The 17,643-nt window shown below is 40.5% G+C and overlaps 1 protein-coding gene across 1 annotated transcript in view; it reads right to left on the minus strand.

Moving 5' to 3' along the window:
- Positions 1-623: 623 nt before the first annotated feature.
- Positions 624-17,643, minus strand: part of LOC141047480 (uromodulin-like) — a 46,087-nt gene continuing 29,067 nt past the window's right edge. The window contains exons 6-11 of the mRNA XM_073542590.1: positions 9,438-9,595; positions 9,078-9,326; positions 7,582-7,741; positions 7,400-7,466; positions 2,827-2,856; positions 624-688 (exon numbers count right to left, since the gene is read on the minus strand). Coding sequence (XP_073398691.1) covers positions 624-688; positions 2,827-2,856; positions 7,400-7,466; positions 7,582-7,741; positions 9,078-9,326; positions 9,438-9,595 — 729 coding nt within the window. The remainder of the gene's footprint in view (positions 689-2,826; positions 2,857-7,399; positions 7,467-7,581; positions 7,742-9,077; positions 9,327-9,437; positions 9,596-17,643) is intronic.

Raw genomic sequence — 17,643 nt, forward strand, 5'->3', positions numbered from 1 at the left:
CCCAGTATGTAGATAGGGGCAAAATTGTTTGGTGAATTGGAACGCACAGGGTTAAAATTTCGCCTCACAACATAGCTTAGGACACTCTCGGGGTCCAGACGTGTGACTGTGCCAAATTTTGTGGCTGTAGATGTGACGGTGCGGATGCCTATCCCGGACATACACACATACATACACACATACACACACTTGAGCTTTATATATTAGATATTGCAAAAAAGGCCAAAACTGCAGGGACTTTTGGTTTTTCTCAACCCAATATGGTATCTTATTACCACTTTTGAGCGTAAATCAATACTGTGTAATGTCAATATCAATCAGGTAAATATTTCCAAAATGAAACTATGGAGAATACAAACTAACTTTCATATTTTTTTAATTATGACTGTACATTAGGAGTAATATAAAATAATTGGATTAGTTTATGAATGAATGCTAGAACTTTGTGTGTATATCTTTATTAGTTGATTCTTCAGCAGATCACATTTTTATTGGATTGCAGAAAAGAGAAAGAAAACAATTTAATTAAACTGACAATAAAATTTAGGATATGCTCAGCAGAAATCCTATATTTGGATGATTAGTGGTTTGATGCTGGAGAAAGCCATAGTATTGTAACTTCTTCACCATATGAATAGGTGTATCCAAAGGCACAGAAGACTGACCAGCAGCAGAGAAACAGACAGACCTGGAAATAAAGTTTTCTTGATAAAGATGTTGTCCGAAGAATAAAATGCATCATAAAGTGAACCTGTCAGCTGATACATGCTGTCCAATCCGTGGGCCGCTTGTATCAGACACTGGCTGTATGATCTTGGCAAGGTATATTTGACTCTGAAACACTGCAGACTTTCATAGCTGTCGGGGGCCAAGCTGCACTGTAGACTAGTTGGACAAGCGGGTCCCCGGCGCTTATACTCATCAGCAGACTTAGAGTGACAGGTATCTGCCTACATGCGAATTTAGGCAAAGACCTGTCACTCCAGGACATAGGGTGGGTAGAAGTTGCCGGTAACCTGCCAGTTTAGAGCGTGGCTTGGCCCCTGACATCTATTAAAATATATTTTTCTCCGAAACGCTGCAGCGTTTCAGAGTCAAACATTTCGAGAGTCAAACATGTTTGGCTGTGTTCATACAGCGCCTGATACAGCTGCCCACAGATTTGGCAGCATGTATCAGCTGACAGGTTCACTTTAATTAATAGATCCTTTGTGTAATAATAATGAAAGACATTCTGGATAGAGGCAATCCACTAATATTTTATATTAGTCCTTTACTAAAACACTAGATAAAGAGTACATACACACAGAATATTATATATTTACCTATTATTATAATTTGCAGGACCCTGGCCCAGCGGCTACATCAGTATTCAGTGGCCACCAGACAGGGGCCCTGCCATCCATCTCATATCTGTCAGAATCTCCAGTGCCCGTTCTGATTGTAGGCCCTGTGCGACATCATTGTTGCCACATGATGCATGCATTTATTTGCGCTCAGATATGAGGTGGTTCACAGGGTTCCTGTCAAGGTGCCACGGAATACTAATATGGCCTCTGGACTGGGGTTTTGCTCATCTCTAATCAGGTTTTAAATTGGGCAAAGATGATCCCTCAATAGTAAAACCACTTATCTTTTTAGATTGTTCCAGTCAGATGGATTTTTCTGTTTTATTCTGTAAATACTTTTATGCCCAAAAAAGACAAAAGTACCCTAGGAGTGATACTTTTGTTGGCTAACCAGAAAAATTATAGGTAACACTCATAAAATACTTTTCTCTCTTTTGGGTATACAATTATTTACATCAATTTCTCTGGATAATATGGTGCCCAATATAATTTTTCGTTATACATATATAATATGAAAGTGTCACTAATTCAGGCATGTCTGTGTACATGAAGAACACTTCTTAACATTATTATCAAAACCATTAATTATACTTTTTGGGAGGATCCAAATTTCGTCAAATTGTGAAATGATGCACAACATACAATTCGGGGTCTAGCATACATATAGACATCTTCTACAGTATATCCATTCACTAGTTCAAAAATAAAGAGGTGTTTAAGGGGAAAGGTAGAATAGAAAGATTTTGCAGACTTCCTTCTCAACAGAGGAATGATGAAGGTAAGCAGTAGAATATAGGGCAGCTAGCATGAATTGTTATTAAAGTCAAATAACTGGAAACACAAGAGTATGACGACGTAGGTTGTCTCCCTAAGGCATTTACCAAGAAAAGGCTGTGCTCAAGATGTACTTATGAAGCACTCCCATCAAAATTGTTGTCCTCTTAATATATTGCAGTCATTATATTATATAGCACTGTGTACGCACAATTGCTCATTTTTCCCATCTACCCAGTAAATTATTGTCTTCGCCATTAGGTCAATGACATCACGTGATTAAACATTGACTATCTAAATCCATCTAAGCTCTATGTAGAAACAGGAAGACTCTTTTCCCTGCATGGATCATAATTCACTGCAAAAGCAGGGTAAAGAAGGGAGCAGCTGGGTCAGGATTTGAAGAGGGGGATGACTCATGCAGGGAATAGAGACTTCCTGTTTCTACATAAAGCTTAGAAGGATTCTGCTAGTCAGTTTTTGATCACGTGATGTCATAGCCCTAAATGAAAAGAGAAGAATTATCTGGATAGACAAAATGAGCAATTGTAAGTACACAGTGCTGTATAATATGATGATTGCAATATATTAAGAGGATAAAAACTTTGATGGGAGGAGGAGTGTTTCTTTAAATGGGACTGGTAAAAAGATCAATGTCTGCTATTACATATATTACATTTTGTTACAGAGATGGATATCTTACCGTTTTGACTGCTGGCAGAATAATCTATATCTGTAGACAAAGGGAAATCAAGCAGAAAACAAGACTTAGAAGGCTTCACAAGTGTTTTAGGGTCTTTAGGTATCTCTTTCATACAGTATGTAAGACATTTTAGAAGTACATAAATATGACATAATTTTTTATCATATTAGAGTACAAGTTTAGGAAGTTCCCATGTTATCAAAGTCTGACCACAAGGTCACATTGGTTTGAGTCTTATGTTCAGTGCAGATGCTGGGGGTCACTCATAGTCTTATGTCACCCATATTGTCCCATGCAAAATAAATATACACCACATGGTATATGCATTTCTTTGTGTGACACCTCTGCACTGAGAAGAGTCAAGTAAACTAGGTTGATTCTTCAGTAAAAATAAAGGATAAATGTTTTGTTCTGATTTTTCTCTAATTAGTAACATAAGCTTAAAGCATCAGACAGATCATTTTTTTTATTTTACGGAAGACAAAATCTAAATTAACAAGCTTTAGTGCAAAATCCATGTAGACTGAGATTTATTAAACTTATGTAAGCGTAAGGCTGACTTCACACATCAGTATATCATCACCGGAAAAAATGATACTGGTGTCATTAGTGTTTAGGATCAGTGAGCCATCAGTGTCCCATCTGTTTTTTTCGATACTTTGCAATGTTAAACATGAACAGCACACAGAGGGCACACAGATGATACACGAATGCTATCCGTGGGCTGTACATGATTTTCACAGACCCATAGACTTGCATTGGCCCTTGTCATCAGTGATCCTGGTAAAAAACGGACATGTTTCTATGTGTTCTCTACTGACACATGGTCATGTGTGCAGCACCATGGATTATAATGGGTATGTGTGGTATTTGTGAATAAAATGCCACATGAACCTGAAACATGGACATATGAAGGGGGCTCACACAAGATAAATTTAGACCAGAAAGTCTTAAAATGCTCTACATTTATCACAGTGGGTCATGCTAGATGACAAATCTGGTACATTTTTTAGTATAAGGCCTCAATTCATTAATACTGCAGTCTTTGGAAGAACGCTAGAGTAATATGAGCTAAATTTATGAGGAAGCGAGCACCTCTTTAATGGGTTAGGCACATCTTTCAACTGCAGTGTGCCACTGCCAACATTGTAAACCAGCCAGGGCTGACATGCATTTCTGTCATTATTTAGGCCATATTTGTGGTATAAACTGTAATGAATTTGTTGGGCACATCTAGTTATGCCCCACCTCACTCAAGTACTGGTCACTGTCAAAAAAGTTGATACAGCTGGACGGGACAGTCGTAAAAATTACAAAAGTTAGTACATTTTTCCTCAACTTCAAGTTGTTAAAATTTTTTAGGATATTTGAATCAATTGTTCATAGTTTTTAATACTGAAAGAAGTCATAAGTCCATCTAGTTCAACCTATAACCTAACATGCTTTACACCAACTGCTCGATGTATATGGCTATAAGCTTACATTAGCTATTAGTAATCTTACTTTTAGGCCATATTTTAAGCCAAAAACTGAAGCACATCCTTAGTAAATTTAGTGTATTTTACAAGCACAGTAAGCAATACCCAATCTTCTAAATACTTTCTAGTGTCTAGTGAGGTAAAAAAAATGTCTAAAATCCTTAATAAATATGGTGTATAGCATCAGGGCCACCATCAGAGCATTCGTGCCCTGACTGCTGTATGGGGCCAGGTGAACAGAAGTAAAGACCGGGGTCCTGGACTGGGCCCCCTCTTGTGCTTTTGCTGACTGGGCCCCAGAGTATTTTGTGCCGGAGCCCCACTGGTGGCGTACATCTCGGTGCAGGGAGGCATGGAGATTTCATGGCCGTGACGGTCATGCAGCTTCAAGGGAGACCTTCCTCCCCCTTCCATGATGTGCTGCTGATGGCGCGTATGCGATAACATCATCGTGTATGTGCCATCATGTATGAGCGTCAGGATGCCAGTCTAGAAATAGAGCTGCAGGGGATCGTATGAGAGGTAAGTATAGAAAACTTTTTTTAATAGAGTTAATTAAATGGTCTCATGGGATAGCAAAATGCTGAAATGGGAGTGGGGGAAGAGCAAATGAAAAATTGGGAGTGGAAGGGCAAATTACGAACTGGGAGTGGGGGAAGAATATTTGATGAATTGGGAGTCAGGGTGGTAAGAGCAAATGCTGAATTGCTAGTGGAGGGACAGCAAATGTTGAACTTGGAGTGGGGGTGGGGAGAGAAAATGATGAATTGGGAGTGGAGGGCGGGGAGAACAAATGCTAAATTGGGAGTGAGGGGGAGAGCAAATATTTAAGTGGGGTGGGGAGAGAAAATGCTAAATTGGAAGTGGGAGGAAGAGCAAATGATGAACTGGGAGTGGGGAGAGCAAATTCTGAATTAGGCATGGGGTTGGGGAGAGCAAATCCTGAATTGGAGGTAGGGAGAACAAATGATAAATTGGGAGTTTGAGGACAGCAAATGATGAATTGGGAGTGGGGGGAGAGGAGAGAAAATGCTGAAATGGGGTGGAGTGGAGAAAGAAAATGATGAATTGGGAGTTGGCAGAGAGAAAATGACAAATTGGGAGCGGAGAGCAAATAATGGATTGGGAGTGGGGGGTGTGGAGAGTGAATGGCAAATTGGGAGTGGAGAGCAAATGATGGGTTTGGGGTGGGGAGAGCAAATGACAAATTGGGAGTGGAGGAGAGAACAAATGATTAATTGGGAGTGGGGGTGGGGAGAGCAAATTATGAATTCGGAATGCGAGATGGGGAGAGCAAATGCTGACGTGGGGGTGGGGAAAGAAAATAATGAATTGTGAGTTGGTGGAGAGCAAATGACAAATTGGGAGTGGGGGGAGAGCAAATAATGGATTGGGAGTGGGGGATGGGGAGAGCAAATGGCAAATTCAGAGTGGAGGGGAGAGCAAATGATGGATTGGGAGTGGAGTGTGGGGAGAACAAATGATTAATTGGGGGAAGAGGGTGGGGAGAGCAAATGATGAATTGGGAGTGGGGGGGCAAATTACTAATTGGGAGCACCGGAGAAAATGATGAATGAGGAGTGAGGGGAAGAGCAAATGATGAAGTGTGAGTGGGGAGAGCAAATGGTGAATTGGGAGAGGGGGGTGGGGAGAGCAAATGGTGATTTGGGAGAGGGGGGTGGGGAGAACAAATTATGAATTGAGAGTGGGGTAGAACAAATGAATAATTGGGAGTGCCAGCAGCACATGTCGAATTGGGAGTGGGGGGAGAACAAATGACAAATTGGGGAGGGAGAGAGAGCAAATAACCAATTGAGGGTGGGGGATGGTGGAGAGCAAATGATAAATTGAGGGTGGGGATCACAAATGAGGAACTAAAGGAGGGGGAGAGCAAATGGTAATAACTGAGGGTGGGGGAGAACAAATAATGAATTGAGCGTGGAAGACGAAAAATTATGATGAAATGAGGGGAGAGTAAATGGTGATGAACAGAGGGTAGGGGTGGGAGAGAGAGGACATGACAATGAATTGGGACAGAGGGGTGCATGTAAACATAATGAATCGGGGGAGCGGGAGGTATATAGTGGGGGGCATTGAGAATGATGTAGTATGGCTGGTAATGAATTGGAGTAAAGAGTACAGGTGTTAATTAATATATTTATTGTTTGGGGAAGTGGCTATGTATAATTAGTAGGGGTACAGTCTTGGAATACAATTTATATTTGGAATGAAAGAAAAATAAATAAAAATATACCTAAAAAGAGTATTGGGTATTTTAAGAAATATTTAATAAGTTAGAGTAAAGAGCCAAAAAAAGTCTAACTTGTTGTAGTGGCGTCTTAAAACGTATTTTGGCCAAAACAAAAGCTGATGGCTATCTATGTGATACGGTGTTTGATAGGAAAGATGGGAACTGTTAATGTGTGATTGGTGATTAAGTGGTGCAGAAGTGGACTTTTTCCCAAGAGAGCATGGAGGGACTGCATACTCCGTACCATATTCCAACTAGACTCTGTCCAGCTCTGCTCAGTACGCTTGCATTGAGCAAGTCCAGCACATCTAGTCAGCACGGGACTACATGTGTGCATGCTTGTGGTCATGTTGGCAACAGACAATCCTTACATTCAGATGGCCGAATAATATGGATGATGATCTCATTGCAATGCTCGGACTGGCCAGCTGCTCTCTGACACAAGCGGGACAGCTGCATAGAAATAAATGCACTCCCGTTTGAGTCAGGAGAGTTGATAGCCAATCAGAACATTATGATGTGACTGTCGTCCATGTTTCATGGCCGTCTAACTGCGCCCTCACAGATGGAGTAACTTCAGACTTGCAGCCTGAGGTCAGACAACCCCTTGAAATTGGTTGTATGGGATTAGAAAAACAGCTGTTTTTTTTAACTTGTGAGTGCTTTGCATTTCATCCCCGTACATGGCCTCAATGGAGCTAAGATGCAATAAGAAACCAATAGACAGTTGTATATGAGATATGAAGAAGCTTATAAAAAAGTTTCAGTATTTTTTTCTCTGGGGAAATTCTTCCTTTATTTCTCATATTCAAATTTATATAAATGTATAGAATATATCCATTACCTTGGTATATAAAAGGGCCGAGACCAAATCGCACAGATTCCTGAGAAGCCTCACGAGATAATGAACACTGCGTGAAAAAAAGCAGAAATGTTTAAAAGCAAGACTACACATTGAAAATGGAGGATACTGAGTGGCAAGGAAAATATAGGATTTATCTTAGGGACTAATGGGGGATTACTTACTGTTGAACAGTTGCTAGTTGGAGTGTAACACAATCGAGCATCACAAAATATGTAGACAGCAGAGTAGCCTTGGAAGGCAAATGCTGTAATACTGAATCTGACCTCCTTAGATTTTCCATTTTCAACCACTTGAATATACGGTCCATCTCCAACAGCACAACTGTCCAAGAAAATGTAAAAAAATAAGCTGTATATGTCTTTTAGCATTAAAGAGGTTTTCCCGGCAAAGTAAACAACTACAGGGGAGTGTAACACTGGAAAACTTGACAGCGTGTAATATACGAGCTGTTAGGATTCAGCTATTTTTTACAGCTACAGTGGTCATTGTGACTGCTCATAAGTGATTTGCTTATTTGCATACCTGTGATGACTGCCGTAATTGTCAAGCTTTGCGGAAGCCTGCACATTACAGACTTTTATGCTTTCCAATGTTTTACTTCTTCACAAATTGCATACTTCACCAGGAAAACCCTTTTAAAGATGCAGTAGGTTTTTTTTTTTTTTTAAAAAAAAAAAGAAACATTGCCACCATATTAGGCTACTTATCACATTTTATATTTTTAAAAACTTTTTATTTTCTACTTCTTAGTTTTCTTAGGGAACATAAACCTGTGATCGTCCAATCAATTATACTATATAAGCAGTATGTAGTGTAAATCTCGGTCCCCTTTGAAGAACAGTCATTATGAGCTTCAGAGAAGAACCAAGATTGCTGCCATAACAACCCATCAGTACATCGCGATGGGAACCGGTAAAGCGGAAGCAGCAGCACGCTCTCTATTTTAATGCTGCTCTCAGACATGTGTGCAACCACCACCAGAGAGCACAAGAGCTTCCTGATACTATTAAAATTGAAATTTAGTAATCTCCCAAGCATCCTCTAATGGTGGTTTCCAGAAGTCACTATGTTATTTTTTTAACTTTAAGCCATTGCAGGATATGTGGTACTCTGTTTCAGAAAAAAATGATTACCGATAAAACCATGTTAAAAAACAAAGACTTTTGGACCTCAAAATGGTATGATAATAAAAGATAGAGATTCGCTTTAAAGTCTAGGTTCACTCAAAGTATAACACTAAAGTATGACTGCATGCCACCAAAGATGGGACTTGTGTTGGAGAGCTAGTGGTCATCAATGACCTTGTCAGATTTTCTTTTAAAACAAATAGCTCTGCAAAGTGATAGATTTTTTTTTGCACTTTAACAACCTACAAAAGCACAATCTTGTTAGGTCATGTAGAAACTATCAACTCTCTGGTATGATTAATCATTACAGCAAATCTCCATATCAGCTTCCCGGACCATGGTATCACACCTGGGCTTTTTTGGCCTTCAGGCCATATTCACACACTACCATTCATACTGCCCCACAAGCTCACACTGAAAATTGTGGTAAAATGGCATATCTCCGCATAATACTGATGTATGAGTAATAGTTTCTTAATAATTTCATGCATTATATGAACAACCAATATATAGTCAAAGCAAATGCTTACCCTCCTTGAATTAGTTGCACTTTTATTGAGCCACTGCCATCACTAGTCGGGGTAGCAAAACATTGATCTACTCGAAGAACGAACGCAGGGTCAGGGAATTGTGTTATCATCCCAAAATATAGAGTTGATCCGATTGTTAGATCGTCCTGTTGTGACTCTTGTAGGGGCTGAGTGTATGATGGGTTCACATAGGCTGCAAGTGTGGTGCCGGTATTACCCTCAACACCACCTATATTCAGATCCTGGCTTCTGTTTGGGTCAATGGACATATTAGTACATAACAGATAGATCAGTGCCACTCAATGAGTTTTCATGCTATACTCTATAGCTGTTATTATATTTAGTTGTTGACATACATACATCATAACGGGTTTGAACACGTAGTATAGCGAAGACTCCATGGTAATGTTGTAAGTGCAGGAGAACTGCATGCTAATGTTTCCTGCAGTGACAACGCCATTGCTGTTCTGTCCTGGAATGTTAACGGTATTTGCAAATGTTACATGGGTCAGATTTTTCTGCAAGTAACAAAAAGAGAAGCAGTTGAAAACTAAGATTATTCATTGAATAGGGAATCTACCACATGATTATATGAAATGTGGATTTGTGTTGCTTTCCTCTGGGTACTAAGATTTCCTCCTGCATGCTAAAGACATACTGATACAGAATTTAGGTAGTGAGCCCCAATAGTTATTATGGTGGCTGGTGGCGCTTCATAAGGTAGTAAAATAAATAATTACAATAATATGGATGGTGTAGACCAAGTTAACCAATACTTTGACAAAATCTGCATTGTGTAAATGTTACCTGGATAGAAATGGTAAGCTTTCCCATATATAATGTATGTTTTAGACTTTTTTGCATATGCTTTACAGTAGAGACTGGTATAGAATAAGTTCTGGCACTAAGCAAAGTGTATCATTCATTTAATGATGTTTGTGACCTATTTAACCCCTTCATGACCCAGCCTATTTTGACCCTAATGACCTGGCCATTTTTTGCAATTCTAACCAGTGTCCCTTTATGAGGTAATAACTCGGGAACGCTTCAATGCATCCTAGCAATTCTGAGATTGTTTTTTCATGACATATTGGGCTTCATGTTAGTGGTAAATTTATGTTGATAATTTTTGCGTTTATTTGTGAAAAAAACAGAAATTTGGTGAAAATTTTGAAAATTTCACAATTTTCACATTTTGAGTTTTTATTCTGTTAAACCAGAGAGATATGTGACACAAAATAGTTAATAAATACCATTTCCCATATGCCTACTTTACATCAGCACAATTTGGGAAACAAAATTTTTTTGTTAGGAAGTTATAAGGGTTAAAAGTTGACCAGCGATTTCTCATTTTTACAACAAAATTTACAAAACCATTTTTTTAGCGACCACCTCACATTTGAAGACACTTTTGAAGGGGTCTATATGGCAGAAAATACCCCAAAGTGACACCATTCTAAAAACTTTACCCCTCAAGCTACTCAAAACTACATTCAAGAAGTTTATTAACCCTTCAGGTGCTTCACAGGAACTAAAGCAACGCGTAAGGAAAAATGGACATTTTAATTTTTCAACAAAAATTTTGTTTTAGCATCAATTTTTTCATTTTTACATGGGTAACAGGAAAAAATGGATCCTAAAATTTTTTGGGCAATGTCTCCTGAGTACACTGATACCTCATATGTGGTTATAAACCACTGTTTGGGCGCACGGCAGGGCTCAGAAGGGAAGGAGCGCTATTTGACTTTTTGAATGGAAAATATGCTGGAATATTTAGCGGTTGCCATGTCGCGTTTGGAGAGTCCCTGTGTGCCTAAACATTGGAAGCTTCCCCACAAGTGATGCCATTTTGGAAACTAGACCCTCCAAGGAAATTATCTAGATGCATAGTGAGCACTTTGAACCCCCAGGTGCTTCACAAATTGATCCGTAAAAAAAAAGGACTTTTTTTTCACAAAAATTTTCTTTTAGCCTCAGTTTTTTCATTTTCACACGGGCAACAGGATAAAATGGATTCTAAAATTTCTTGGGCAATTTCTCCTGAGTACACCAATACCTCATATATGGTCATAAACCACTGCTTGTGTGCACGGCAGGGCCCAGAAGGGAAGGAGCACCATTTGACTTTTTGAATGGAAAATTAGCTCCAATCGTTAGCGGACACCATGTCACATTTGGAGAGCCCCTGTGCACCTAAACATTGGAGCTCCCCCACAAGTAACCCGATTTTGGAAGCTAGACCCCCCCATGGAACTTATCTAGATGTGTGGTGGGAACTTTGAACCCCCAAGTGCTTCTCAGAAGTTTATAACGCAGAGCAGTGAAAATAAAAAAATCATTTTTTTCCTCAAAAATGAATTTTTAGCACGCTATTTTTTATCTTCACAAGGCTAACAGGAGAAATTCGACCACAAAAGATGTTGTGCAATTTGTCCTGAGTACACCGATACCCCATATGTGGGGAGCAACCACTGTTTGGGCGCATGGGAGAGCTCAGAAGGGAAGGAGCATGATTTTGGAATGCAGACTTTGATGGAATGTTCTGTGGGCATCATGTTGCGTTTGCAGAGCCCCTGATGTGCCTAAACAGTGGAAACCCCCCACAAGTGACCCCATTTTGGAAACTAGACCCCCCAAGGAACTTATCTAGATATGTAGTGAGCACTTTGAACCCCCAAGTGCTTCACAGAAGTTTATAAACGCAGAGCCATGAAAAAAAAGATGTTTTTTTTCTCAAAAATGATTTCTTAGCCCGCTATTTTTTATTTTCACAAGGGTAACACGATAAATTGAACCCCTAATGTAATTGACCAGTTTGTCCTGAGTACGCTGGTACCCCATATGTGGGGGGAACTACTGTTCGGGCACACGTTGTGGCTCAGAAGGGAAGTAGTGACGTTTTGAAATATCGACTTTGATGGAATGGTCTGCGGGCGTCATGTACGTTTGCAGAGCCCCTGATGTGCCTAAACAGTAGAAACTCCCCACAAGTGACCCCATTTTGGAAACTAGACCACCCAGGGAAGTTATCTAGGTGTGGTGAGCACTTTGAACCCCCAAGTACTTCACAGAAGTTTATAACGCAGAGCTGTGAAAATAAAAAATCATTTTTTCCCCTCAAGAAATGATTTTTAGCCCCCAATTTTTTTATTTTCCCAAGGGTAACAGGAGAAATTAGACCTCCAAAGTTGTTGTGCAATTTTTCCTGAGTACGCTGATACCCCATATGTGGGGGTAAACCACTGTTTGAGTACACGTCGGGGCTCGGAATGGAGGGAGCGCTGTTTGACTTTTTGAACGCAAAATTGGCTGGAATAAATCATGGTGCCACGTTGCGTTCAGAGACCCCGTGATGTGCCTAAACAGTGAAAACCCCACAGTTCTAACTCGAACTCTAACCCCAACACACCCCTAACCATAAACCAACACTAGTCATAACCCAAATCACAACCCTAATCCCAACACACCCCTAACCCTAATCCCAACTCTAACCCTAACCACAAGCCTAACCCTAATTCCAACCCCAACCCAACCCTAATTCCACCCCTAACCCTAATTCCACCCCTAACCCTAATTCTAACCCTAACCCTAATTCTAACCCTAATTCCAACCCTAACCCTATTTCTAACCCTATTTCTAACCCAATTTCTAACCCTAACCCTAACCCTATTTCTAACCCTAATTCCAACCTAACCCTAATTCCAACCCTAACCCTATTTCTAACCATAATTCCAACCCTAACCCTAATTCTAACCCTAATGGAAAAATAAAAATATTTTTTTATTTTATTATGTGTGCCTACCTATGAGGGTGATAAACGGAGGGTGTATTTACTTTATTTACTTTTTTTTCATTTTGATCAGTGTGAGAGTTTATCACAGTGATCAAAATGAATGGGCAGCCGGCAAATTCATGGGCGCCGCCATCTTGGAAAATGGAAGGTGCACTGTGCATGCGCCCGCCATTTTGCAAGATGGAGGCATCCATGATCCGGGACGGCGGGACCCCGGGAGCCACAGCAGGACATCGGAGGTACTGGGGGGGTGAGGGGGTATCGAAAGGTTGGGAGAGTGGAGGGAAGGGGAGGGGGATCAGATGATGACGGCGGCGACCGATGGCTGCCGTCCGTCGGTGGTGGGGGCCCATCGCTCCCACCAGTCGGTGTGGGGGGGTCAGGTCTCGGTGCCCAGCCATGCCCGATGCTATTGCAGCATTAGCCATGGCTGGACTGTAATATTTCACTAAATTTCATTGGTGAAATATTACAAATCGCTCTGATTGGCTGTTTCACTTTTAACAGCCAATCAGAGCGATCGTAGGCACGTGGGGGCTAAGCCACTCCCCCTGGGGTTAACTCTAAGGTGTCCTCTGTGTGTGGGTCGGGTGACCTTTCAGAGACCCTGGTCACCCGACCTGCAGGGGGGCAAACAATTCATGACGCCACATAGGCGTCATGGGTTGTATTGGCACGACTTTTCATGACGCCTATGTGGCATCAAAGGTTGAGAAGGGGTTAATTGAAAGGTGTAACAGCTCATGATGATTAATAATATTAGTGTGCGCTTGGAACACTCAAAGAATAGGGAAATCTAAATTGGGTGGTTATAGAAAAAAAAAACCTCTTATAAGTGCTCTTTATGTAGCTGGATAATAGCGACAAAATAGCAATTAGCAATAGTCAATTGTAAGACCTCAGAAGAAGTGCTTAAGGGAAAAAGAATATATATAGATGCTGGTGGCAATCTTAGTTCCAACCTGAATAATCACAAACTAAAAAAGGCATGAGTGAGGGTAAAAACCTGAAATCACTGAACAGGTTATATACTGCAGGGTAATTCTCCCTGATAGTAGCTTAAAAAAAAAAAGAAAAAAAAAATAAGTCAAAGTCAAATTGCAGCCTGTGAACGGCTATGCAGAGTAGCCGCAATAGTAAATGCACAAGTCAGAGAGCGGTACCTGTAAAGATAATGCGATGCGAAGTCCTCACTCCAGTAAGCGGTGCAGGTTAAAATAGCACTTTTTGCTCCAGCGCTTGGAAAAAGAGGGGGGGGTTTGTACACTGGGGTATAGATGAGTTACAGGGGCTGCCCCGGCCGGTGGCAGCCTCCTGTCAGTGTACCTCCAGCTGTGGAGCAGACGTGAGCGGCCTCTCGTGCTCCCGGCGTCTGTGAGCTGCTCCAGGTATACAGGACCTTCGTGATGTGAGTCAACACATGACCACATCAGTTTCACTTGCTGGTGGTTGCGACGGGGACCAATGGACTTTCCAACATGTTTCAAAGACTAACTGTCTTCTTCCTCAGGGTCCCTGTAACTCATCTATACCCCAGTGTATAAACCCCACCCTCTTTTTCCAAGCGCTGGAGCAAAAAGCGCTATTTTAACCTGCACCGCTTACTGGAGTGAGGACTTCGCATCGCATTATCTTTACAGGTACCGCTCTCTGACTTGTGCATTTACTATTGCGGCTACTCTGCACAGCCGTTCACAGGCTGCAATTTGACTTTTTTTTTTTTTCTTTTTTTTTTAAGCTACTATCAGGGAGAATTACCCTGCAGTATATAACCTGTTCAGTGATTTCAGGTTTTTACCCTCACTCATGCCTTTTTAGTTTGTGATTGTTCAGGTTGGAACTAAGATTGCCACCAGCATCTATATATATTCTTTTTCCCTTAAGCACTTCTTCTGAGGTCTTACAATTGACTATTACTAATTGCTATTTTCTCGCTATTATCCAGCTACATAAAGAGCACTTATAAGAGGTTTTTTTTTTTTTTTTCTATAACCACCCAATTTAGATTTCCCTCTTCTTTGAGTGTTCCAAGCGCACACTAATATTATTAGTTATTTTACCTTATTTCTTTGACACCCTTGTGACAGGTGTCTTAGTGTTTGCTGCTGGAATTACACTCATACACAAGCGCCACTGAATCTCCATTTGTATTAGCTCATGATGATTGTTTGCATTGCAAAGTTCTGACCATTGAATTTGTGCATAACATGAGTACACAACTGGACTGCCCAACTGGCAATACTGGCATTTGAAATAATGGTCCAGTACTTGCAATTGATTGTCCACTCTCCTCTTATTACCACCTGCACCACCTATATCCACTTCCTGGATGGTCACCTTCATATTTTGATTAGCAATAAAAGGACTGAAGGAATCTAGAAGCAGCAGCAAGAGGTAGACTATAAAAGTTGCTTTCTCATCATCTTAAATTAGTAGATTTGCAATGTGCTTAAAAAATACCCAACTTTGAAATGTAACAACAGGAGGGAAGGATCCAGCGAGAAAATAGCAGTCTAGAAAATAACTTTTAAACCATTATTTGAAAACATGGATGGCACAAAGTTGTCAGGCAAAAAAAAATATTGTTGTCAGATCAACGCGTTTCCGATCTTGACAAAGACTGCAAAGTCGAAACGCGTTGATCCAATAATGTGTTTTTTTGCCTGCCAACTTTGTACCATCCATGTTTTTAAATAATGGATTAAAAGTTATTTTTTAGACTGCTATTTTCTTGCTGGATCTTTCCCTCCTGTTACATATGTTTACTTCAATGGAACCATGCTGAGTGCCAGCTGTCTAATGAGCTGACTTCACGGTCCTTCTTTTTTTTTCCCCAACTTTGAAATGTGTTTGTTATTTAAAAAATCTTTTCAATCCTCAAAAGCAAGGGAGATTTTTAGTTTTATTGTTTATTGCTCATTGTCAAAGTTACCACTTCTGCAGTGAATCACCAGCTTGCAAACAATGCTACAAAGCTGGCTGATAGCTGGTCCTGGATAATTTCAGTACCACTGTGCTCCTCCGAAGATACAGGGGCCTGAACTTGCACTTGCTGCTGGTCATAACTTAGTTAGGAGCACACCAGCCCCGAAGAGGTAGGGGAACTGTGCGCTCTGGTCAAATGTCACCATACTTCTGCAGTCAGATGTTTCTCTTAAGGTGAGTATTTCTCCATTTGTTCTTTATAAACCATCCATGTCTAAAAAAACAACAACTTTATATCTCTGTTGGCTGACCCCTTTAACTGGGACTTGGGAAAAGGCACAAGAGAGTTTGTGCAGAGCAAATTTCTAATTGGCTGTTTCTTCAGTTTGGACTGCTGACCCGTAAAGCATCTGTTTAGCCCCCGCTCTGCATCTCTTTCATTGACTGTTAGCTAAATCGGTCTGCGGCACACAGTATTTTCATTACACGGTGCTAACTTTCAACTCTGCAATATAGATCATAACTACAGAAGTTACTGATCAGTAACTACAGACTACATGACCGTGAGCTTGTATGCTTTCAATTGTCAGGACTGAATTTCAGTCCAATTCTGGCCCTGCATTATTAGAGACCAGGATAAGGTACACTAAATTCTACAGGTATATGGAACAGCATGTGGGGCTGTTGCACCGCATATAGGACTATGTGGGGTCCATTGTACTGTGTGGAGAAGTTTTTGGGGATTACTGTTGAGGAATCATATTATGATGAGGTCACCATACTTTGTCAGGGGATTTGAGGAGGGGTACAGTAGGGTCATCATACCGTGCATGCAGGGGGTACTGTGGAGGAATTTACTTTGGGGCGTCTTACTGTGTTTGGGAGGAACTTTTGTTGGCATCATACTTTATTATCTGCATTATTCAATTTTTTTATCCTTTGTTATTACTTATTTAATTTAGGCCATTGGGCTATATGTTTTTTACTGCACTAATATAACATTATATTATTCCAATATGATAAGATCTATAAATTACAATTTACTTTTGTTTCCTTATGAAAAGATTCATTGTTATATTTGATGATAAGGAAAAACTTCCTCAATTGTAGAAATTTTTTAAATAAATATCAAGGTCGGCCTGCGACTTTGTCCAAGCTTTTAATTTTGTCCATTGTGTATTTGAGTTTGACATCTCTGCTCTTACTTGGATGCTGTGGGGGTTATTAGGCTCAATTTAGTTTGTTAATATATTTTTTATAGTGGTTAAAACTCATTTTTCCTTATATTTGACAGACATTGGATGGGTTACTGTTTCATGCAAATTTATGTGTACTGTAGTGCAGCGGTGTTCGCACAGTATGACAGATAGGTTGGGACCCCAGAAAGGTCAACATAAAACATCTTTATTCCGGAAAACTCACAAAAACAGGTAAGCAATATCCTTCCGTTCGCAGCTGGGTTCTCAAAAAAGTCTGTGTCTAAATCAACGGCACCACCGTATCTCTTGGGTGCATCAGCTGCTGTGAAGTCCCTAGCTCTGTGTTACCTTCACACAGGCCTGGGTTGCACAGAGCTTCTAGCTCTGCAGCTTGCAAAACAAAAAACTGACATACCCAAGACAAAACTGAGAGTTTAAATGGGAATCGTGGACATAGAGCCATTCCCAAAACCCGGAGTGGAGGGAGGGATTCGCCCTACTCCCAAACCTGCAAATCCCTCCAAAATTGTCAGGTTTTCCTAAAATTTGACTTGGTCAACTACTTTGACCAAATCCATACTCTTCTTTTACTCTGCCTTGTAATCACAGATGTTTTGCTGTAATCTCAATGAGTTCCAGCAGGTTTAGT

The sequence above is a fragment of the Dendrobates tinctorius genome, unplaced genomic scaffold (genome assembly GCF_039654945.1).
Source record: "Dendrobates tinctorius isolate UK_male_01 unplaced genomic scaffold, ASM3965494v1 ptg000127l, whole genome shotgun sequence".
NCBI lineage: Eukaryota > Metazoa > Chordata > Amphibia > Anura > Dendrobatidae > Dendrobates > Dendrobates tinctorius.